Source organism: Leiobunum rupestre, chromosome 3 (assembly GCF_980474605.1).
Source record: "Leiobunum rupestre chromosome 3, qqLeiRupe1.1.hap1, whole genome shotgun sequence".
NCBI classification, from domain to species: domain Eukaryota; kingdom Metazoa; phylum Arthropoda; class Arachnida; order Opiliones; family Sclerosomatidae; genus Leiobunum; species Leiobunum rupestre.
The window spans coordinates 42,526,643-42,553,295 of record NC_143386.1 but is presented as its reverse complement, the minus strand read 5'-3'; the positions used below and the strand labels follow the sequence as shown (position 1 = coordinate 42,553,295).

At 34.8% G+C, this 26,653-nt stretch overlaps 1 protein-coding gene across 1 annotated transcript in view; it reads left to right on the top strand.

The window, feature by feature from the left end:
• The first annotated feature begins 2,317 nt into the window (after window positions 1–2,317).
• The window catches only part of LOC149951832 (neuropeptide S receptor-like), a 31,707-nt gene continuing 7,371 nt past the window's right edge, over window positions 2,318–26,653 (top strand). Inside the window, exons 1-3 of the mRNA XM_090169683.1 lie at window positions 2,318–2,725; window positions 12,308–12,547; window positions 18,264–18,617. Coding sequence (XP_090025809.1) covers window positions 2,318–2,725; window positions 12,308–12,547; window positions 18,264–18,617 — 1,002 coding nt within the window. The remainder of the gene's footprint in view (window positions 2,726–12,307; window positions 12,548–18,263; window positions 18,618–26,653) is intronic.

Genomic DNA, 26,653 nt, shown 5'->3' with positions numbered 1-26,653 from the left:
AGCAGCAGGGACTTTAAAAACTGTTTAAGTTTACTTTTTTACGCTGGTTACCTCGATTTGTTTACAAAGTCCTTTTTACCTATCACACGAACCCAAACCTTCATGTTCGCGTTTCCCCGCTGCTTTTTTTTTTGCGCTTGTTGTTTTAACTGATCGTAGAAAAATGGGAAAAAAATAGGCATACTTCTCAACTCACCCCTACAACTCTTCAAATTTTTGTATAACATTTTGAAACACCCTGTATAATGCGATAATGCCATGGCCTAGGGGCCCATCCTGGGAACGGGCCCTCCAGTGACCGTAATTACTGTATTCGAAGGCATAAATCTATAATATCAATCGTAATTTATATTGGAGAAATGCCTAGGTAGAAGATTTTGTTTTAAAATTACCAAAATTTCTGCCAGTTTACGGACGCAGCCTTAAATCGCAATGTGGCATAATTATCGCATATTTAGTCAACGATTGTTAAGAGCTTTTATTTAGTAATATAACCGTAGAGCTCAGACTTCTACGCTGAATCAGGGAAATTCAGGCACAGCCTATTTCCAGGGATAAGGGTAAATGCAGCGCGTGAAAAGGGGGCCCAGACTCCTTATCTGCCTATGGGCCCAGGATCTCTAAGTCCGGCCCTGACTAGTGTTGTTAATTTTCCGGAATAAATAAAATGCGAAAAAATTTTCCGCAAATTGTAAAATAAAAAATTGGAACATAAATTACTTTTTAAGGGTTTTTAATGTTTTTATCTTTTTATCGATATAAAATGTCTAATATCAGTAAACAAACTTCAAAACATTAATAGTGTTACATTGTTAATCAGTCTAAAATAGTCTAGAGGTTTAGTTTTACTTACAGATTCGAAAAAAAGAGGCGAAAATGCCACTTTATTTAAATTTGCAAACAATATATTATACTAATCATGAATGAAAACAAACAATTGTTCTACACCTTAGTGTCATATTCTAGAAGACTAGTACCCTAGAAATCAATTCAAACGACCGTCCGACTACATGACACATTTTCAAATAGTCGCCCGACTAAATGGCAATTTATGCAAATAATCATCCGACTAAATGGCACATTATCCAAATAATCGTTCGACTAAATGTCACATTAATTATACAAATAATCGTCCGAGTAAATGGCACATTCTCCCAATAATCTTCCGACTTACTCTTCAAATAGTCTTCCGACTAAATGGCAAATTCTCAATAATCGTCAGTCTAAATGGCACATTTTCCAAATAATCTTTCGACTTTTTCTGCAAATAGTCTTCCGACTAAATGACACATTATCCCAAAAATCGTCCAACTTATTCTCCAAATAGCCATCTGACTAAATGACACATTATCCAAATTATCGTCTGACTTATTCTCCAAATAGCCTTCCGATTAAATGGCACATTATCCAAATAGTCGTCCAACTTATTCTTCAAATAGCATTCCGACCCAAATAACCGTCCGACTTATTCTCCAAACAGTCGTCCGACTAAATGTTACATTATCCGAATAGTCGCCGGGCTAAATGAATTATTCTTTAAATAGTAAGTCGCCAAATTGCTTTCAACGTATCGTCGTCCACCGTAAAATCTTCCGACCAATAATGGTCCTATACCCTTTTAATAAGAAAAGCTTTTTAATTGAATTCCCCCTTTAAATTTGAAGCTGTTGTATTGTAGAACTAATGAATGAATAATATGCCTTTGTTATCTTTCGCAGATTGCCCATTCTGAGTGTTTATCGCCGACTTATCGATTGACACCGATAACGGAATAAAAGAGGAAGCGAGAGAGAGATTGCTGACCTCGAGGCGGAACCAGACTTGACCCATTAATAAAACATTTTAGCCCACCAATAATAAAGTGCGAAGCGACAAACCCCAAAGCCGCAATTAATTTTCTTGCGCGTAGCCCGATTTTCTGGCTATCGAAATACCCGTTATCGGAATAAGGAGGCGAAACCGAACTCCACTTACAAGGATAAATTAATTAAATGTTTGGAAAGGGGTCTTAAACCGTATAATGAATTTTACTCCTTAATTACCACCGGAACCAACAGCCGGATACATCAACTGAGTTACGAGTAAAAATAGAGTTGAATGAAATATCTTATAGCCAGTAGCGGAGTTCTACACGCGGTTCTAACCCAACTCAAGCCCGCGACGTTAAGTGTTACATTTAATGAAATACGTGGATACTTTTCTCGTAAGGTATACCACCTTTTTAAAAAGCCATAATTGAATGCTAAACAACGGTAGAGACAATTAGCAAACATGCCCCCGAAAAGTTAAATACTGCTACATATCCAAGTGAACCATTATGACCATCAAACGAAACTGCGCGATACTGTGCGCGTTCTTATGGGCACTCGAATTGGTCATCGTGACAGATTCGTCTCGGGGTGTCCACTTGACCGACGAGAGCGACATCCATCGAGGACGAGCTTTATTAAATTGGAGTGGCTCGGACTCGAAGGGGAATTTCAGCGACAAGGTTCCCAAGATCTATCCGGAAGGCGCTGTTTGGGACGCCGCCTTGATTCAACGCGTCGTCACCTTGTCCATAATTATGCTGGTGACTTCGGTGGGAAACTCCTTGATTGTGACGGTCCTTTCCCGCTCTAGATACCGCAAGAGGTCGTCAAGGGTCAACATTTTCATCCTCAATTTGGCCGTTGGCGATTTGGCCGTTTGCGCCATCACCATGACGTCGGAACTTCTATTTGAGGTGAGCTGATTTATTGCTAATTCTCTTTGGTTCGTGCGTGACTCTGTTAGTCTAGATTAGCCTTTTGTTATTGGTAGACGAAGGGCCTAAAGTCTGATCCCAAGCGGTCAAGATAGGGCGATAGAAACCATAAGCTTATAATATTGTTTCATAAGTTTGTTACTTTGGGGAATATTTTACTGAGAGCTAGTAACGGAGTGACCTTAGGTCAAAACTATTCGGTTGCTTTGGGACGAAAAGAATACACCTTTTACCCCAAAACTACCAACTTCTTCCATACAATAACAGTCAAACTGTATTTTGAAGTTGGTCGCTATTTCCTAAAAATTACTCCAAAACTAGCGAATAGTTTTCGCTTAGTATCACAAATAAAAATTCCCCTAGCGAGGCGCTGTCAAAGGCTACGTGTGACGCGTTAGCTCTCATTAAAACTTTTGCATGTGAAGGAATACTAAGTATCACACTATAACAATATTATACACTTATAGTGAAAATTACGAAATAAATGTTACCTGATACATCTTACAAAAGTTAAAAGATCCTCGTATTTATTTGCTTTCTGTATCAGCATGAGTCTATAATTATGTCCCCAAATTGTGTCAGCTATAGGAGCAACAAACACAGGGAGATCGCAACTAGGCATTAAACTCGCTAACGCAGTGTTGTGTACAAATTTCATTGGACGAGCCTTTACGCTGGACGTTTTACCGGCGGGGGAAGGCAATTTCCAAATTACCCCCTTCCGACGGCAGCAGGCGCTAAAGCGTCTAACCAATGAAAAATGTACACAAGAAAATGCATGACTTTTGACAAGTTGTGTCACTTTATTGAACTATCCGCGTATCTACGAGGAGAAATACTCTATGGCAGCGTGTAATAATAGAGAGGTTAAGCAGGACGCCAATAGAAGTTTGAACGACAACGTCGAGAGTCAAGTGATCATGCTCCACGGTTTTATTTACGCGTTTATGCTTCGGAGTCGGAACCTTTTATAACTTGACGCTAATGTGACACGTACTATAATATCTATACCGTTTAAATAAAAATACTGAATATTACAATTTTCCTCCTGAAAAAAAATACGCGAATAGGTAGAAAAGCCCATTATAAATAGGGATAAAAAAGCTAAACCATAAACAAATTTGACGAAATTAAAATGCTTACAAATAACTCGTACCACAAGCCTATAATAAGAAAAGCCTCTAACTCGCTATACCGCCAACGTAAAACTTTTGAAACGTCTTGTTTTCGACACGGAGCAAAGAAGAAATGAACGCGGCCTAGGACTAGCAAATCTAGTCAGCGCTATATTTAGTCTTTGTAGCGAAAAAGTACTTTCCTCTCCAAAACGTCGATTGGCAAACCTGAAACGTAGGTATAGATCATCCTTGGTTTAAAACTTTAAACGCCAAGGCTTAAGGTTTTTCAAAGCGTATTGAGAAAATTGTACGGTGATATTGCCTACATCACGATTATTGTTCATTAGTATGTATATTTACGATAACAAATAATAGTTTTAACATTTATTACCTTTATAATGCAGAAATTACCAAGTTAAATCAAAACGAGGCGAGTCTCAAAATTATGAGAATTCTACGAGCTAAAATGTAAAGAATCGTGGGCATTAATCCATTGAGTTGGGAATATTAATCTAGAGATCCAATCAAATCTGCTCCCCGCGAAACAAGTTTTTGAAAAATACGAATGTGCCGTCTGCTCTAAAATGACGAGAAAACGTTATCATATGACCCGTGGCGCCATCCATTATTTTGAAGAAAAAAAATCTTTTTGCTTGAAAATGCGTCTTATTTGAAGGAACCATTGAGAGATAGACGGCGCCACGGGTAGAATGATAACGTTTTCTCGTTATTTGGGACGCCGATGGGAGCAGACGACAGTATTCTTATTTTTAAAAACTTGTTTCGCGAAATGCTGAAATCCGACGTTTTGATTGGACCTCTAGATTAATATTCCCAACTCAATGGCGTTAATCAAATGATTCCTCCGCTACTGCACGCGTATGAATCGAGGGGCTATCCAATCATTTCAATGTTAGAAATTTTGTAGGCCTACATCTGATTTCAGGTTTCCAGTGATTTCAATATTTAATTGATTAAAGTTATTAAAGCTATTAAATTTTAAGTGATTTCACAGCTGATTTGTACACCTGAAGTCCCTCGCTATGAATATACCGAGAGGACTATATTTTCAGGCCACTTATCGCCTTAACAAATCTGTATCCCTCCGAATACCTCTATAGAGTGTTGTCGTCTGAAACCCTGCGACGTCGAGACGTATCACGATTTTGGGCGAGTAAGAGGCTTCTCTTATTATAGGCTTCTCTGCTCGTACCAATAGATCTTCGAGTAAACTTTAGCTTCGTTCACAGTTTGCTTTGATATCGATTTAAATTGATTCAAAAGAATCAAAACGTTTCGAAGGAGTTGTGTGAACCAGGCTAAATCGTGTTAAGCTGATTCGAACCTTTTCTACCGCTTATGTGAGCTTAGCTATAAAGACGCGAATCTCGTACCAAATAGAACTTTGAGTAAAAACTAAATGAAATAAAATATAATAGCCAGAAATTCCAACGATAGATCAGTTTCGTCCTATTTGGGACTCGTCAGTACCGTGCGGGAAATCTGGCTCGCGACTATAACACCATGGACCAAGAATTTAAGGGAACTCACTGTTCAGACCATTGAATTGGGAATAATACTGCTAGAATTACAATTATGATTTTGGTTGCCATGGTTACGCGGGACCTGTTCTGATAAGACTGTACGAAATTCATCTTTTTAATTAGGCGGTAGCGCCATCTATATTTTGTAAAGTTAAATGGCTAAAAATAAATAATTATTAGCTAACTCACCGTAACTTGAGTTAAAAAGGATCGTGTTGACAGAATAAAATTATTTTTAAACAACTTCAAAGGTTTGTTTCTTACGAGTAATCATACATTTCAATTTCGCATCAGATTCGCGAAAAAAAATCAATTGCAATATAGTTGCCACCACTAGAGACAGATGCCGCCACGGTAGAACGATAAAGTTGATAAAGTCTCCATATTGAACGAAATTGGTCCCGCGCCAGCCAGATTTAGTTGTACCTCTATTTATTCCCAACTCAATGGTTCAGACTTTAAAAAGCACACGTTACTATTGGGAATCAGGGTCGTAGGAACGTTCTAGAAGTTGGAGGGGGCAAAGAGAAACGAAAAGGGGTCTGGAGAATGGTTTTGAATCTTTAATGAAGTGTAGCTCCTCCGAATGCATGCGTACTTTTTACTACTATGTAAATTGGCGGGAAAAGACTGAAATTTAAACACATTTGAGGTTCTATAAGCTTTAAATGCTTTTAAAAGGAGCCTTTTGAAGATTTGAACTGACCAAAACGTTGGAGGGGGCAATGACAGCAAAATTCTAGGCAGGAGCATTGCCCCCCTGCACGTACTGTCACCTAAGCCCCGACTAAGATTCTCGTACAGTGTTTCTTTCAGGCATTTCTCTGGGGCCCGGTAAAAGTCTACCACCCCCCCCCGGAGCTTCCCCTTTTTCCGACGCCACTGGATACCGGCACCCCCGGATGTCTGGGAAACCTCCCCGAAGAAAATTTTCTGAAAGAAACACTGTTCTTGTAGTGATAGTTGAACAGAATTCTAGAGAGGCTTCAAAGCGGCTGATGTACCTCAGTACGCCGTCTGATTTAGGTCACGTCTACCGCGTCAAAATATAGAGAACAGTGAGTCCCCTTAGATTCTTTGGTTCATGATTACACCGGAAAATTTCAAAACGCGTTGCAACGGAAAGCCGAATAGGGGAAAAGTTATGGAGAAAATATAATATACGAAATGTTAAGTTATTAACCTAACATTTCGACTGATAACTATGGCAGCTAGGAGCAACACACAAGGAGAACGCAACCCGTCAAAAGTCGTGCATTTTCTTGCGTACATTTTTCATTGGTTAGCGCCTGCTGCCGTCGGAAGGGGAAAATTACTAAATCGTCTCCCCCCCCCCCCGGTAAAACGTTTAGCGTAAAGGCAAGGTTACTAGAGATTTTGCTAATATGGCGTAAAGGCTCGTCCAATGAAATTTGTTAGCGTTAGCGTGTTGTTGCTCCTAGATGGCAGGTTGTTCCTTTTCTAGCAATGTGCGTTTTAGCAATCGTCAATACTCCTAAGCTTTGTATATTTTAGGCGACATCGGAGAATGTTTAAAGTAAAGCAGGGTACACGAAAACAAATGTTTCTCTTTAGACGATGCTCATATCAGCCATAAAACACGTTTTTATTTTTGTCATACCCGCATTTAGCAAATGTGTTAAAATTCTATTGCATATATAAATGTTTTCTGTAATAGTCGAAGTGAAAGTGCGCTAAAGGCTAGTTTTCACTAGGACAAAAACGCTATGACGGTGAACGTTGACGCGAAAAATTACCGTTAGGCCTAAAGCTTGTTTTCCACTGGCGCGCTCAACGACGCGTTTCTCAGCTTTGAAACGTTCAAACGTTTTTACGCGCGTAAAGAAAATAACATTATGACGCGCGCTAGTGGAAAACAAGCTTTATACGATATTTTTACGTTGACGCTCACCACTGTGGCGTTTTCCGCCTACTAAAAACCAGCCTTTAGGCCTAATGCAATTGTTTTGCGTCAACGGTCACCATCGCGACGTTCTCGCCCTAATGAAAACTAGCCTTTAACCGATTTCAAAGAATTTAATTTCACGAACGTCTATATACTCGCGACATTGTCTTTCAAACTGCTAGAGCGTCCTGCTCAACTTCTCTATTGGTACGAGTCCCAGCGGATATAGATGGTCCGAGTGCTTTCTCGCGACGTTTTGCGATTATTTGTGGAAAAATCTCTAAACTAATTAAGCATCGTATTGGACACCAGGTGTCTCTGAAAGGCGTAGATCCCTCAGCGGCCAAAATGTGATTAAAGTTTCGGTTGCCACCCGATCAATAATAGCCACGTTTATATGCCACGAGAAAGTATTGGGTATGCCTTCCAGCGGCCCATAACGAGGCAAACGTAATTAACGAAATCTTCCCAGCATGGACAACAAGTTAACTTTTATTTCTCGATTGGGTGACAGGCTAACGTATTTCGCCTCTGTAATATTTATGTCACGTATGTCCGACGTGGCAAATTGTCGCGTTTACGCCAAGCTGAGCTTTTCTATTCCGGCCGTCCGTATAATAACACCAAAGATCCTTTTGTTATTAATGAGCAACCCCTTCCTCGCTCGCTCATCTTGCACCTCAACAGAAGATGTCTTCACTCTAAAGCTAAACTTTCTCCAGAGTGTAGGCTAGCGTGCTATTTTAAATTTCTTCGCTATTTTGTTCCTAGTGGGCCTCAACTACCGGGGTCCCCGGGTGGCATCCATTATTTCGTTCGCGAGGGATAAGTTTAGACATAGAAACTACAAGAGGAATAGAAAGAGTCGATGAAAAGTGTTACGGGCAAAAGGTTCTCCGCTTGAATCTAATAGACGCTTCAATAAATCATCCTCCAAGGAAATCGCCCACAAGTAAAATTTCCGAGAGCCAGGACCTGCAAGTCACTGTTTGTCTTGGTGCTTGTTAAAATATTGGAAAATTTTCACCTTTACGGCAGCTAAGGAGCAACAAACACAAGGAGAACGCAGCTAGCCTTTAAACACGCTAACGAAGGGTTGTGTACGAATTTCATTGGACGAGCGTCACGAGCCTTTAGGCTGAACGTTTTACGGGTGAGGGGGAAGACAATTTCCGAATTATCCCCTTCCGACGGCAGCAGGCACTAAAGCGTCTAGCCAATGAAAAACGTACGCAAGAAAATCCACGACTTTTGACGGGTTGCGTTCTCCTTGTGTGGGGTGTTGTGTTTGTTGCTCCTAGACGGCACCAACAAGCGTTCCCTTTTTACACGGTAGCTTTTTTGACATATTAAGGCTTAGCAAAAACATGGCATTCAGTTTACAGGTGAAAAGTTTCCATTATTTCAACAAGCACTAAATAAACAGTAACTTGCATGTCCTGGCTCTTGGAAATATTACTTCTTGGCGATTTCCTGGGAGGATGATTTATTTAAGCGCCTATTGGCCGTCATTTCCAAAGCTTTTTTTTGATTGGACCTGAGATAACCGGATATGAAGGGAGAACCTTTTACCTGTGTCATCTTAGTAAAGCACGTACAAAGCAGGGACTTCTATTCCTGTGGTAGTTTCTATGGTTTAGAAACAGTCTTGCTTCTTAAGGATTTAAATCTTTTAATTAATTACAGATTTAAATTATAAAGGGTTGCTAATATTAATGTTAATAATTTTAATATTATATCCTCCTTTTATGTACGGATGTTATTAAGGTGCGATTTCTGAAATAAAATAGGATTTTTTCTACAAGTTGAATAGATAACTGTAAATTTCATATCTACGATGTTTTCTGTCTGTTATCTAAGGTAAATCTCAATTTATTATTTTTCCACGAGTCTACACTCTTAAAAAAAAGGTTTATTTCCAAAACTTGAAGAGATTTTTCTGGTCTCATATTTAATACCTTAACAGGTTTATAAAGGATGTTATTCTACACTTTAAATAGCATTTTTCCTTTTAGGGCGTTTATTTACACTGTTTGGGGTGTTTTTGAACTCCGTTTTGCTTCCTTTATTACACCGTTTGTGGTATAAAACTACTTATATAGCACAATACGTTTACAGGAATGGTCTGTAAAAGTTACCGCGCTTTCTTAGTTATTACAGAGAAAATATACCTAGGCCTACAGAAATAAGCTTTTTTTGTAAAAACAGGTATTTTCTGAAGAGGTGTTTAAAAACATTTCGGATAATTTAAAACTAGATAATACAGATAGGCCTATCAAGGCTGTTAACGGGTTAATTTACGAAATATGCAGTAGGTTTTGTAAAAATTAGTTCGGTTTTTCAAACCTATATTTTTTACATACTCTCCAATAAAATAAATAATAATAATAATAGCTTGTAGTTTAATTAAATATTTCATACTTTTTACTGTAAGCAATGTTTACGGAATGACATGTAAAGTCCTGGAAACTCATAGGTCCAGGAATTTCCTGTATAATTGACAGTGTATTAGTTTCATCCTAAGTGTATGATATTGTACAATAAGTGTGACACTTCCTATTCTTCACATGCAAAAGTTTTACTGAGAGCTATTCGCAAGACAGACTGCATTACGGGCTTCGTCGCTGTTTTGGGTCCGCTTGCTAACGCGTCACACGTAGCCTTTGACGGCGCCTCGCTAGGGGGAGAGTTACTTCTTGTGATGACGTCACTCCGTGACTAGCTCTCAGTAAAATATTCCACAAAGTGACAAACTTATGGAACAATATTATAGACTTATGGTTTCACGTATGGTGTCCGCCACCACCGCGGTACATTAGAGGTAAAAAAACACATGATACGTTAATCAATTGGAAATATTATGCCCTCACCGGCATTGTTAACATTTGTGAGATCGGGGCCCCGGAAGTGGGGCATTTACCCATTTTAGTGGTTTTTGGTGATTTCCGCCTTAAAATGCACCCACTCATTGAATTGAGAGCGAAATATTATATTTTCAGTTAGTACTGATCATTTCGGTTGCATTAAGAAATTTTAATTTGAAGTGAGATTTCCGGCCAATTCGCGGGACCCCACAGCCCGCGTACGCACTATTGTGATATTTGAATTTCGTGCCAATTGATACACGCGCCATCTAACTCTTTCGCGTTTCGCTGTGGTATTTCCAAAACCAGGTAACTTGAAAAATTCGATTTGTCTAAAAATTAATCTAAATTTAAGTGTTCGCGTGTTCGCAACCTTATTTCCGAAATCAGGTAACTCGAAATATTATCTTTCGTTAAAATTCCTCTTAGGTTTCTTAAGTTTGTTTTAAGATGATTGGAAATTTGTTAAAATTTAAATTTAATATTTAAATTATAGTTAATACATTGGGGAGGATTGTGTCTACTTAGAAGTCCGTGACATCTTAGTGTACGCTAAAATGTATTTAGGTTGACAGATATTTCCGGGAGAAAAACCACGCCCCCCTACCTTTTCTCACGTTATTTTCCCCCTTTCTGATAGTGATGCCCCTATTGTAGACCATTGGACCGAAATCCCATTCGTCCGAATGTACCATTCAACCGAATTCCAATCGACCGAAAACCGCGTTTTGCGCGCTTTTCATTCAATATACCGTTAGTGATACATATTTAGATATCGTAGGTTACGTGACGATAGTATATCTAATTTGGACTAAACTATGTCTTAAATATTTATTATTTCGTACCGACGTGTATTTTTAGACCTTTTTCCCTTGAAATTTGATATTTTCCGGGTTTAATTTTGGAAAATAACCTTGATAAGACCCGACGTGAAATAGTTGCCTACCATATCTAACCTAACCCAACCTAACCTAACCTAACCTAACCTAACCTAACCCAACCCAACCCAACCTGAACTAACCTAACCTAACCTAACCTAACCCAACCCAACCTGAACTAACCTAACCTAACCTAACCCAACCTGAACTAACCTACCCGAAGTGAAAACGAACCAAATTTAAATTTCCCATTCAACTGAATCCCGCCATGTTGGGCTATAAACGAAAATACTTTTCGGTTCAATGGAATTCGGTCAAACGGGATTCGGTCCAATAGTATACAACCGGATGCACCGATATGCGTACAGCCGATATATCGGCTATTCGTGACCGATAACATCGGTCGATATTAACAAAGTTATCTATCATAACATTAGTGTATATGATAAAAGCATTGTAAAAGACGGTTCAGTGCACTGTCATACCATTTTATTAACATTTTTCATGAAAAAAAAGGTTGCAAGAGCATATTCTTTTCATTTTCCTGATACATATTTTCTATCACAAATCAAATATCGTTGCTTTTTATTTGTTTACACTCGTAACCCCCTGTCTAAAAACAGGCATGATCTAGTTTCTGAAGTCTAGCATACGTGGCGTGGCCAATCAAATAAAATATTATCATTAGTTAATCAAATATTTTCTTATTTAACATGTTTTTCTGATAATATTTTTCTAATACCAGTATCAGCCAATATCGGCTTCGCTTAAGCCGATATTGGTAGTGTTCGACAGTCGATTAATTTTTATCCATGAATAAAATAAGCTTGGCTAAATTTAAATAATATTTATTTAAATAACCAATAGTTGAATAAAATTTTTAAAATGTTTAAATAATCGAAGGTAAATAAACCTATTATTTAAATAAAACAAACAATTATTTAAATAAATACCACTTTTATTCAAATTAATGCTTGGTTTCGTAAAAAACATAATTAAATAAGTTAAAATGATATTCGTTTTACCAACGTTTTTTTAAATAAATCGGAAAATTTGTGGATAATGAATAAACAATTCCGAACACTAGATATTGGCCAATAGCGATATTTGAAAAATAGGCCGATATATAAGTACATCCCTACTTTCTGACGGGAAGGAGGGAATGAACTTTTGATGAAAGATAATATTACAAAGTTTTGACCACTTATCCAAGTAATCGTTCTTATAAATAAATCTTCTTTATATTTGGAGGTATTTGGCGAATGGGTTCTTGGTAACGTGGCCTGCAAGGCAATCGTGTACGCCCAGATCGTAACTTTGGCCAGCACGACCTTCATCCTGACCTCGATGACCTACGACCGCTACGAGGCCATCTGTCGTCCGCTGCATTCGACCTTCGCCGGCGGGGTGCAGAGAGCCAAGCGGATGATCGCCGCCTCGTGGATTCTCGCTTTCATCTTTGCTCTCCCTCAAATATTTATCTTCGTGCAGGTACAGAGTAGTCGAAATGCTTCTTTTCCCTTGTCTGCTTTTTACGTCATTCCGATGTTCTTCGAGTTTGTTTTCTGTCAGGTAGATTTTGCCATATTTCATTTTTGCTCTCGTATACAGGGTGTCCACTAAAAAACGGAAAATTATAAATAATTTTTACTAACGCAATAATTCGTATTGTTTGATTTATCTTATTATCTATCGGCGTAAGGCTAGAACCATATAATTTTATTAATTTTTAAAATAACTGAAAAACATTTTTTTTTAAGAATTTCAAATTTCTATGGAATATTCCTCGAGCAGGGGGACATTTACTAGTGTAAAATTCAATGACCTTGAACCATGTCTTCAAGGTCATTAAAAAACTATCTCGAGAACAGTTGGGTTAACGGATTTGGTTTCGATTAGAAAGTTGTTGCTCGCCATATTATTAGTTCAAATAACTTTGATTTGACCAAATTTGACCAATCAGAAGCCGAAACATAATTTGATTAGTTTTAATCTAAACTAAATCCAATAAATACTGAATAGTTTACAACGGTTCAATTATGCCAGCATCGAATACGATACATGCTTCAGTTCGTTTAACGACGGAGTTCAATTATTCTAAAACTTCATAAGCGCAAAATTTAACCATGGTTAATTTAAACTAGCAAATAGTAAGTAAAATACTATAGGGTTGAAAAGGAGCGAGTGAGCTCGAAAAGCTTCCCCAATATTCTTTTTTAATAAAAGTTTATTTTAAACCATGAAGTATCTGTCTCTATAGTATTTTACTGGCTATTTACTATTCTAAAACTTGTTGTCATGACAGCCAATCTTACAGAAATCAGGTTCAATTCATTAACCTTCAATAAGTTAAATTTATCGGCTTCTGATTGGTCGAATTTGGTCAAATCAAAGTTATTTGAACTAATAATATGGCGAGCAACAACTTTCTAATTAGAACCAAATCCGTAAACCCAACTGTTCTCAAGATAGTTTTTAAATGAACTTGAAGACATGGTTCAAGCAAAGATAATATAACTACGTACCCTAGATTCGAAATCAAGCTCCTTTGATGTAATGCAGGCTCTTACTGAGTTCCCGGCGGAAGTCGGGAAAAACTGCCTCCATGGAGCTGGCAGGGCTACCGACATATAGTTAAAACGTAAAGTTTAGTGAAAATTGCGCCGTGGTTTTTGACTCGTGGTTTTCAAGATACAAGATATTTTTGCGTTATATTGTTTTAAAACAATAATGGATCATGCCTGTAGCTCTAAAAATGTTTCTAAACGAAAGAAAACTAAAGGTGAGTAATATAATCTTGGGTTATCTATTCAAATTCCTTATTTCTCACCCTGCTATGGAGTATGGAGCCCGATTTTTCCGACTTCCGGCGCGAACTCAGTAAAAGCCTCACGAGAAAACGCGCTATCGAGAATCTAGGGTAGTTATATTATCTTTGGTTCAAGGTCATTCAGTTTTACACTAGTTAATGTCCGCCTGCACGAGGAATGTTCCATAGATATTTGAAATTTAAAAAATTAAAAGTTTTTTAGTTATATATAATATTTAGTTTTTTAGTGGACACCCTGTATAAGTATAAAAGCTTTTTCCCGGGTTTGCGAATGTTGCGCGTATTGCGAGCGGAAGCACTTTTCCCGGCTTTTTATGTAAATTTCACTGTTACGTGTGGAACCAGGGAACTCTATATGTATATTCTTGGAATATCTATGGATCGATTGTTACTATGCTGGGAAAGCGCCTGCAGAAACAGGAGGGGCTTAGACTACGTCGAACGTGGACGTTGCGCTTCTTTTCAAAATCATTGGCTCAACGCCGTCGCGAGCGCAAATTTCGGCTGTAAACCACACCCGTTTCTACGAGTATCGTCATGTCTATCAAAGTCTTGTTTAATCCCGGCTTTTTATGTAAATTTCACTGTTACGTGTGGAACCAGGGAACTCTATATGTATATACTTGGAATATCTATGGATCGATTGTTACTATGCTGGCAAAGCGCCTGCAGAAACAGGAGGGGCTTAGACTACGTCGAACGTGGACGTTGCGCTTCTTTTCAAAATCATTGGCTCAACGCCGTCGCGAGCGCAAATTTCGGCTGTAAACCACACCCGTTTCTACGAGTATCGTCATGTCTATCAAAGTCTTGTTTAATCCCGGCTTTTTATGTAAATTTCACTGTTACGTGTGGAACCAGGGAACTCTATATGTATATACTTGGAATATCTATGGATCGATTGTTACTATGCTGGCAAAGCGCCTGCAGAAACAGGAGGGGCTTAGACTACGTCGAACGTGGACGTTGCGCTTCTTTTCAAAATCATTGGCTCAACGCCGTCGCGAGCGCAAATTTCGGCTGTAAACCACACCCGTTTCTACGAGTATCGTCATGTCTATCAAAGTCTTGTTTAAGCATTCAAAGTCTATACATATGTATTCTTCCCTGGTAGAATTTGTTTTATCGTAATGGTAAATCTCCGTTCTTAACCGTTTGTGGATGTTTGCTGGTTTTATGGATAATGTGTTTTTGAAATAGTCTACTCTCCATATTATATTGCTCTTTAAACTTCTTCAAAAACGGTTTGCGTATTGTTGTTTGGGATTTTTGTAGTGATACTTTTTTGTTTTGGTGGTAACCAAGAATTTTTTACCCATTCCTATTTGTTTCTTGAGATGAAAATTAAATTAAGTTCTAGAGGTGTAGGATTTTAAAATTAATTTTTTCGTTGGCATTCGGGAATTGTTGTTGATAAATATTTGTGAACGAATTTCTTAATATAAAGTCTTATTTAATATAAAAAAAAAATTATTATTTATAATTTCCGAAATATCTATGTTGCGACGATCAAGGGCGGACCATTAAAGGAAAAGTTTGGTTCCAAGTTTTCTAGCGCTAAAACTATAATTTACACTCTTAAGAAGAAAATACAAGTGAAGAAAATTTTTTAACGAACCTTAATAATTAGTTATAAATTAAATTAAATTCATTAACGCTGAAATGTGGGTGCCGCCATTACCGATTTCAAAAAAATTATTGATCAGTCACCGAAGACACCACGCACGAAACTATAAAGCCTACTCTCTCTTGTTCTATCCGAATAGAGATAAAAATACTATGGATTTACACGAAGCATTTCACATTTATGAAATATAATTGCAAAAAATTAGAGAGAGACTGTTAGTCCTAGGCTTAAGAAACACAGCAGACGATTTATAATCTAGTATTTTTATTGGCCAGTCTAAAACAATCTCCCGCCAACGATTGAGGAGTCTGTGAGTCATGTGACCACAAAGAGAGAATCACGTTGAAAATACAGCATGTACAACGGTAAGCGTGCTCTTATCTCTATTCGGATAGAACAAGAGAGAGTAGGCTCTATAGTTTCGTGCGTGGTGTCTTCGGTGACTGATCGATAATTTGCTTGAAATAATCGGTAATGGCGGCACCCAAATTTTAGCGTTAATGAATTTAATTTAACTAATTATTAAGGTTCGTTAAAAGTTTTTCTTCACTTGTATTTTCTTCTTAAGAGTGTGAATTATAGTTTTAGTGCTAGAAAACTTGGAACCAAACTTTTCCTTTAACTAACTAACACTGTTTAGGGCCTACTCAATTAACTATAGGGCTGTGGGAGTAGTGGTTTCACGCAATCGAGTCGGGTTTCGAGTATTAATAAATTTTTCATCGGGTATTCGAGTAGGGTAATATTTTGATCGAGTCGGGTTTTCGAGTATTCAATTATTTCCAAATTTTCCTTGTTCGAGTAGTCGAGTAGTCAGAAAAACCCGTTCGGGTACTTGATTAATCGACGAGCTCTATTCGGGTAGTCGAGTACTTAAGAATTTTTTTTAAATAGCCTACTAGTTACTACTTAAATGGATGTTACGTAACAACTAACAAGTTAAAAAAAAATAAAAATAATTAACAAAACGCTAAACTAAAGAACATTTCTCAGGCACTCGCGGCAGAGATGATTTCGAGCAAAACAAAAACCAAAACTAAAAATCTTCTATGCGAATCCAGGTTAGTGTTCGGCAGTCGATTAATTTTTATCCATGAATAAAATAAGCTTGGCTATATTTAAATAATATTTATTTAAATAACCAATAGTTGAATAAAAATTTAAAAATGTTTAAATAATCGAAGGTGAATAAACCTATTATTTAAATAAAACAAACAATTATTTAAATAAATACCACTTTTATTCAAATTAATGCTTGGTTGCGTAAAAAACATAATTAAATAAGTTAAAATGATATTCGTTTTACTAACGTTTTTTTAAATAGATCGGAAAATTTGTGGATAATGAATAAACAATTCCGAACACTAATCCAGGCAGCCAATCACTCAAGGATATTCAAAGGGATGTTCGTTTCGATTTATTTCCCCGTTTTTCTACCCGGGCGACTGGCTATGGCAAAGAGATTATTGTCGAGTACTCGACGAGTGGTCGATTACCCAAGCATTGTCGGCGGGAAAAACAATTAGGCGCGTTTTACAGGTGGCTTATTCGTGTATTCGAGTACCCGAGTATCTGACCTCAAAAATCGTCGGCTACTCGATGCTGATCGAGTACTCGCACAGTCCTACAAAGTTTTAAAATTACAATTGTTTTAAGGATATCTTTAAAGGAATATTTTTCTGAATGTTGAAGTAAACAATGAAGATATATTGTTTTCATAACATGCGTTATTTTATTTAATATGGTTAGTTTGTTTTTTAACAAGATAAGGCATTACTATAAAACGTCACCGCAGTAATAGTCAGAGAGTCATTCACAAGGGCGTATCCAGGATTTTATTTCAGGGGGGGGTTTTGAGGGAAAATTTCACTGATTTTTATTAGGCACCCCCCCCCCCCCAGTCAGCAGCATTTCGGGGGGGGTTGAACCCCCAACCCCCCCCCCCCCTTAAATACGCCCTTGGTCATTCAGCTTCTGCATTTTCAATAGTAATGTCGCTCACATATTAACTTAGTTATATTGTAAATAGTTTTGTACATAATGTTTTTAACTTCGTTAATAAATTACTAGTTGGAATTTTATTACGTCGTCAGTTTATTCACTCTTCAGTGGCTCTGCTCCGTGTGCGTTGACACAAAACTCAACACTGAAAGAACGCAGGGTTGCCACAGTTTTTTCTCATCCAAATTCCCTGACTTTTCCAGGTTTTCCCTGACTATCTCCGGAGATTTTCCCTGACTTATTTTGTATTTGTTTACCCTAAATTTTAGTAAAGGTTTCCTATTTGCAACCGAAATTAAATTCCCTGACATTTCCCTGATTTTTAGACTAATTTTTGAAATTCCCTGACTTTTCCCTGATTTTTAGACGCATATTGAAATTCCCTGACTTTTCCAGGAATTCCAGGTTTTCCAGGTACCGTGGCAACCCTGGAACGATTGTAATACGATAGAAGCATGGTTTTTATTTATATTCATTCGTGTATTTTTTTAAGTTGATGTACACTATTTTATTCGTGTATGGTTGCTTGGCAACGTTCTCCCAACGATTTAAAATGTAAACCGTTGAATTGATTTCATTCCATATTCAAATTCTTCCGTTCTTTTGATCACATTCCTTACGCATCGTATTGTTTTACGTGTTGTTATGACGTTTTTGGTATTTGGCTCGATGGAATTTGGTAAAGCATTTTCATTCCAAAACTTCTTTTATCTCTTCGCTAAAAGTTAACCGTGTCCATTCTAAAATAGGTTGAAAAGGGGGTGACAGTGACTGGCCGGGTCCGTTACGAGTGCCTGAGCCAAGGCTACACTCAGCAGTGGCAACGCAAACTGTACTTCACCTGGTTGACCTGTTACATCCTGGTCATTCCTTTCTGTTGCATATTCTTCTGTTACGCCTCGTTGTTGAGGGCGGTTTGGAAAGCAGCTCGCGGTCCAGCCCGTCGACCCGAAAACGGCGACTTCAGTCAGAAAACGACCATCAGCTCGTCGGAAAATGCCATTTCGATGAAGAGTCCCAAAGACACCACCGTCATGCTCCGGAGGTCCTTCAACGCTGCCTCCAACATCAGCAAAGCCAAAATTAAAACGCTCAAATTCACGGTCAGTTGAATTGGTTTATTTGCCTTTTTTGGATGGGTATGAAAGAGAACGAAAGTTAAAATTGTTTCTCCTTTTTGTCACGAAAGCCTCTCAGTCTTTTTTGGAAGCGGGTTTATGTCCTTACTAATTATATCTAATAATTTCCTGGTAAAGATCCACTATTTTATTTAATTATGTCTAATAATTTCCTGGTAAAGGTCAACTATTTTATTTTAACTTGTCTAATCATTTCCTGGTAAAGGTCAACTATTTAATTATTTTCTAACGTGTCTAATAATTTCCTGGTAAAGATCGACTATTTAATATCCTTATGTCTAATAATTTCCTGGTAAGGGTCAACTATTTAATTATTTTCTAACGTGTCTATTAATTTCCTGGTAAAGATCGACTATTTAATATCCTTATGTCTAATAATTTCCTGGTAAGGGTCAACTATTTAATTATTTTCTAACGTGTCTATTAATTTCCTGGTAAAGATCGACTATTTAATATCCTTATGTCTAATAATTTCCTGGTAAGGGTCAACTATTTAATTATTTTCTAACGTGTCTATTAATTTCCTGGTAAAGATCGACTATTTAATATCCTTATGTCTAATAATTTCCTGGTAAAGATCGACTATTTAATATCGTTATGTCTAATAATTTCCTGGTAAAGGTCAACTATTTAATTATTTTCTAACGTGTCTAATAATTTCCTGGTAAAGATCCACTATTTTATTTAATTATGTCTAATAATTTCCTGGTAAAGGTCAACTATTTTATTTTAACTTGTCTAATCATTTCCTGGTAAAGGTCAACTATTTAATTATTTTCTAACGTGTCTAATAATTTCCTGGTAAAGATCGACTATTTAATATCCTTATGTCTAATAATTTCCTGGTAAGGGTCAACTATTTAATTATTTTCTAACGTGTCTATTAATTTCCTGGTAAAGATCGACTATTTAATATCCTTATGTCTAATAATTTCCTGGTAAGGGTCAACTATTTAATTATTTTCTAACGTGTCTATTAATTTCCTGGTAAAGATCGACTATTTAATATCCTTATGTCTAATAATTTCCTGGTAAAGATCGACTATTTAATATCGTTATGTCTAATAATTTCCTGGTAAAGGTCAACTATTTAATTATTTTCTAACGTGTCTAATAATTTCCTGGTAAAAATCGACTATTTAATATCCTTATGTCTAATAGTTTCCTGGTAAAGGTCAACTATTTAATTATTTTCTAACGTGTCTAATAATTTCCTGGTAAAAATCGACTATTTAATATCCTTATGTCTAATAATTTCCTGGTAAGGGTCAACTATTTAATTATTTTCTAACGTGTCTAATAATTTCCTGGTAAAGATCGACTATTTAATATCCTTATGTCTAATAATTTCCTGGTAAAGGTCAACTATTTAATTATTTTCTAACGTGTCTAATAATTTCCTGGTAAAGATCGACTATTTAATATCCTTATGTCTAATAATTTCCTGGTAAGGGTCAACTATTTAATTATTTTCTAACGTGTCTAATAATTTCCTGGTAAAGATCGACTATTTAATATCCTTATGTCTAATAATTTCCTGGTAAAGGTCAACTATTTAATTATTTTCTAACGTGTCTAATAATTTCCTGGTAAAGATCGACTATTTAATATCCTTATGTCTAATAATTTCCTGGTAAAGGTCAACTATTTAATTATTTTCTAACGTGTCTAATAATTTCCTGGTAAAAATCGACTATTTAATATCCTTATGTCTAATAATTTCCTGGTAAGGGTCAACTATTTAATTATTTTCTAACGTGTCTAATAATTTCCTGGTAAAGATCGACTATTTAATATCCTTATGTCTAATAATTTCCTGGCAAAGGTCAACTATTTAATTATTTTCTAACGTGTCTAATAATTTCCTAGTAAAGATCGACTATTTAATATCCTTATGTCTAATAATTTCCTGGTAAGGGTCAACTATTTAATTATTTTCTAACGTGTCTAATAATTTCCTGGTAAAGATCGACTATTTAATATCCTTATGTCTAATAATTTCCTGGTAAAGGTCAACTATTTAATTATTTTCTAACGTGTCTAATAATTTCCTGGTAAAGATCGACTATTTAATATCCTTATGTCTAATAATTTCCTGGTAAGGGTCAACTATTTAATTATTTTCTAACGTGTCTAATAATTTCCTGGTAAAGATCGACTATTTAATATCCTTATGTCTAATAATTTCCTGGTAAAGGTCAACTATTTAATTATTTTCTACCGTGTCTAATAATTTCCTGGTAAAGATCGACTATTTAATATCCTTATGTCTAATAATTTCCTGGTAAGGGTCAACTATTTAATTATTTTCTAACGTGTCTAATAATTTCCTGGTAAAGATCGACTATTTAATATCCTTATGTCTAATAATTTCCTGGTAAAGGTCAACTATTTAATTATTTTCTAACGTGTCTAATAATTTCCTGGTAAAAATCGACTATTTAATATCCTTATGTCTAATAATTTCCTGGTAAGGGTCAACTATTTAATTATTTTCTAACGTGTCTAATAATTTCCTGGTAAAGATCGACTATTTAATATCCTTATGTCTAATAATTTCCTGGCAAAGGTCAACTATTTAATTATTTTCTAACGTGTCTAATAATTTCCTAGTAAAGATCGACTATTTAATATCCTTATGTCTAATAATTTCCTGGTAAGGGTCAACTATTTAATTATTTTCTAACGTGTCTAATAATTTCCTGGTAAAGATCGACTATTTAATATCCTTATGTCTAATAATTTCCTGGTAAGGGTCAACTATTTAATTATTTTCTAACGTGTCTAATAATTTCCTGGTAAAGATCGACTATTTAATATCCTTATGTCTAATAATTTCCTGGTAAGGGTCAACTATTTAATTATTTTCTAACGTGTCTAATAATTTCCTGGTAAGGGTCAACTATTGAATTATTTTCTAACGTGTCTAATAATTTCCTGGTAAAGATCGACTATTTAATATCCTTATGTCTAATAATTTCCTGGTAAAGGTCAACTATTTAATTATTTTCTAACGTGTCTAATAATTTCCTGGTAAAGATCGACTATTTAATATCCTTATGTCTAATAATTTCCTGGTAAGGGTCAACTATTTAATTATTTTCTAACGTGTCTAATTACTTCCTGGTAAAGATCGACTATTTAATATCCTTATGTCTAATAATTTCCTGGTAAAGGTCAACTATTTAATTATTTTCTAACGTGTCTAATAATTTCCTGGTAAAAATCGACTATTTAATATCCTTATGTCTAATAATTTCCTGGTAAGGGTCAACTATTTAATTATTTTCTAACGTGTCTAATAATTTCCTAGTAAAGATCGACTATTTAATATCCTTATGTCTAATAATTTCCTGGTAAGGGTCAACTATTTAATTATTTTCTAACGTGTCTAATAATTTCCTGGTAAAGATCGACTATTTAATATCCTTATGTCTAATAATTTCCTGGTAAGGGTCAACTATTTAATTATTTTCTAACGTGTCTAATAATTTCCTGGTAAAGATCGACTATTTAATATCCTTATGTCTAATAATTTCCTGGTAAGGGTCAACTATTTAATTATTTTCTAACGTGTCTAATAATTTCCTGGTAAGGGTCAACTATTTAATTATTTTCTAACGTGTCTAATAATTTCCTGGTAAAGATCGACTATTTAATATCCTTATGTCTAATAATTTCCTGGTAAAGGTCAACTATTTAGTTATTTTCTAACGTGTATAATAATTTCCTGGTAAAGATCGACTATTTAATATCCTTATGTCTAATAATTTCCTGGTAAGGGTCAACTATTTAATTATTTTCTAACGTGTCTAATAATTTCCTGGTAAGGGTCAACTATTTAATTATTTTCTAACGTGTCTAATAATTTCCTGGTAAAGATCGACTATTTAATATCCTTATGTCTAATAATTTCCTGGTAAGGGTCAACTATTTAATTATTTTCTAACGTGTCTAATAATTTCCTGGTAAGGGTCAACTATTTAATTATTTTCTAACGTGTCTAATAATTTCCTGGTAAAGATCGACTATTTAATATCCTTATGTCTAATAATTTCCTGGTAAAGGTCAACTATTTAATTATTTTCTACCGTGTCTAATAATTTCCTGGTAAAGATCGACTATTTAATATCCTTATGTCTAATAATTTCCTGGTAAGGGTCAACTATTTAATTATTTTCTAACGTGTCTAATAATTTCCTGGTAAAGATCGACTATTTAATATCCTTATGTCTAATAATTTCCTGGTAAAGGTCAACTATTTAATTATTTTCTAACGTGTCTAATAATTTCCTGGTAAAAATCGACTCTTTAATATCCTTATGTCTAATAATTTCCTGGTAAGGGTCAACTATTTAATTATTTTCTAACGTGTCTAATAATTTCCTATTAAAGATCGACTATTTAATATCCTTATGTCTAATAATTTCCTGGCAAAGGTCAACTATTTAATTATTTTCTAACGTGTCTAATAATTTCCTAGTAAAGATCGACTATTTAATATCCTTATGTCTAATAATTTCCTGGTAAGGGTCAACTATTTAATTATTTTCTAACGTGTCTAATAATTTCCTGGTAAAGATCGACTATTTAATATCCTTATGTGTAATAATTTCCTGGTAAGGGTCAACTATTTAATTATTTTCTAACGTGTCTAATAATTTCCTGGTAAAGATCGACTATTTAATATCCTTATGTCTAATAATTTCCTGGTAAGGGTCAACTATTTAATTATTTTCTAACGTGTCTAATAATTTCCTGGTAAGGGTCAACTATTTAATTATTTTCTAACGTGTCTAATAATTTCCTGGTAAAGATCGACTATTTAATATCCTTATGTCTAATAATTTCCTGGTAAGGGTCAACTATTTAATTATTTTCTAACGTGTCTAATAATTTCCTGGTAAAGATCGACTATTTAATATCCTTATGTCTAATAATTTCCTGGTAAGGGTCAACTATTGAATTATTTTCTAACGTGTCTAATAATTTCCTGGTAAAGATCGACTATTTAATATCCTTATGTCTAATAATTTCCTGGTAAAGGTCAACTATTTAATTATTTTCTAACGTGTCTAATAATTTCCTGGTAAAGATCGACTATTTAATATCCTTATGTCTAATAATTTCCTGGTAAGGGTCAACTATTTAATTATTTTCTAACGTGTCTAATTATTTCCTGGTAAAGATCGACTATTTAATATCCTTATGTCTAATAATTTCCTGGTAAAGGTCAACTATTTAATTATTTTCTAACGTGTCTAATAATTTCCTGGTAAAAATCGACTATTTAATATCCTTATGTCTAATAATTTCCTGGTAAGGGTCAACTATTTAATTATTTTCTAACGTGTCTAATAATTTCCTAGTAAAGATCGACTATTTAATATCCTTATGTCTAATAATTTCCTGGTAAGGGTCAACTATTTAATTATTTTCTAACGTGTCTAATAATTTCCTGGTAAAGATCGACTATTTAATATCCTTATGTCTAATAATTTCCTGGTAAGGGTCAACTATTTAATTATTTTCTAAAGTGTCTAATAATTTCCTGGTAAAGATCGACTATTTAATATCCTTATGTCTAATAATTTCCTGGTAAGGGTCAACTATTTAATTATTTTCTAACGTGTCTAATAATTTCCTGGTAAGGGTCAACTATTTAATTATTTTCTAACGTGTCTAATAATTTCCTGGTAAAGATCGACTATTTAATATCCTTATGTCTAATAATTTCCTGGTAAAGGTCAACTATTTAGTTATTTTCTAACGTGTATAATAATTTCCTGGTAAAGATCGACTATTTAATATCCTTATGTCTAATAATTTCCTGGTAAGGGTCAACTATTTAATTATTTTCTAACGTGTCTAATAATTTCCTGGTAAGGGTCAACTATTTAATTATTTTCTAACGTGTCTAATAATTTCCTGGTAAAGATCGACTATTTAATATCCTTATGTCTAATAATTTCCTGGTAAGGGTCAACTATTTAATTATTTTCTAACGTGTCTAATAATTTCCTGGTAAGGGTCAACTATTTAATTATTTTCTAACGTGTCTAATAATTTCCTGGTAAAGATCGACTATTTAATATCCTTATGTCTAATAATTTCCTGGTAAAGGTCAACTATTTAATTATTTTCTACCGTGTCTAATAATTTCCTGGTAAAGATCGACTATTTAATATCCTTATGTCTAATAATTTCCTGGTAAGGGTCAACTATTTAATTATTTTCTAACGTGTCTAATAATTTCCTGGTAAAGATCGACTATTTAATATCCTTATGTCTAATAATTTCCTGGTAAAGGTCAACTATTTAATTATTTTCTAACGTGTCTAATAATTTCCTGGTAAAAATCGACTCTTTAATATCCTTATGTCTAATAATTTCCTGGTAAGGGTCAACTATTTAATTATTTTCTAACGTGTCTAATAATTTCCTGGTAAAGATCGACTATTTAATATCCTTATGTCTAATAATTTCCTGGCAAAGGTCAACTATTTAATTATTTTCTAACGTGTCTAATAATTTCCTAGTAAAGATCGACTATTTAATATCCTTATGTCTAATAATTTCCTGGTAAGGGTCAACTATTTAATTATTTTCTAACGTGTCTAATAATTTCCTGGTAAAGATCGACTATTTAATATCCTTATGTGTAATAATTTCCTGGTAAGGGTCAACTATTTAATTATTTTCTAACGTGTCTAATAATTTCCTGGTAAAGATCGACTATTTAATATCCTTATGTCTAATAATTTCCTGGTAAGGGTCAACTATTTAATTATTTTCTAACGTGTTTAATAATTTCCTGGTAAGGGTCAACTATTTAATTATTTTCTAACGTGTCTAATAATTTCCTGGTAAAGATCGACTATTTAATATCCTTATGTCTAATAATTTCCTGGTAAGGGTCAACTATTTAATTATTTTCTAACGTGTCTAATAATTTCCTGGTAAAGATCGACTATTTAATATCCTTATGTCTAATAATTTCCTGGTAAGGGTCAACTATTTAATTATTTTCTAACGTGTCTAATAATTTCCTGGTAAGGGTCAACTATTTAATTATTTTCTAACGTGTCTAATAATTTCCTGGTAAAGATCGACTATTTAATATCCTTATGTCTAATAATTTCCTGGTAAGGGTCAACTATTTAATTATTTTCTAACGTGTCTAATAATTTCCTGGTAAAGATCGACTATTTAATATCCTTATGTCTAATAATTTCCTGGTAAAGGTCAACTATTTAATTATTTTCTAACGTGTCTAATAATTTCCTGGTAAAAATCGACTATTTAATATCCTTATGTCTAATAATTTCCTGGTAAGGGTCAACTATTTAATTATTTTCTAACGTGTCTAATAATTTCCTGGTAAAGATCGACTATTTAATATCCTTATGTCTAATAATTTCCTGGTAAAGGTCAACTATTTAATTATTTTCTAACGTGTCTAATAATTTCCTGGTAAAGATCGACTATTTAATATCCTTATGTCTAATAATTTCCTGGCAAAGGTCAACTATTTAATTATTTTCTAACGTGTCTAATAATTTCCTAGTAAAGATCGACTATTTAATATCCTTATGTCTAATAATTTCCTGGTAAGGGTCAACTATTTAATTATTTTCTAACGTGTCTAATAATTTCCTGGTAAAGATCGACTATTTAATATCCTTATGTCTAATAATTTCCTGGTAAGGGTCAACTATTTAATTATTTTCTAACGTGTCTAATAATTTCCTGGTAAGGGTCAACTATTTAATTATTTTCTAACGTGTCTAATAATTTCCTGGTAAAGATCGACTATTTAATATCCTTATGTCTAATAATTTCCTGGTAAGGGTCAACTATTTAATTATTTTCTAACGTGTCTAATAATTTCCTGGTAAAGATCGACTATTTTATATCCTTATGTCTAATAATTTCCTGGTAAGGGTCAACTATTTAATTATTTTCTAACGTGTCTAATAATTTCCTGGTAAAGATCGACT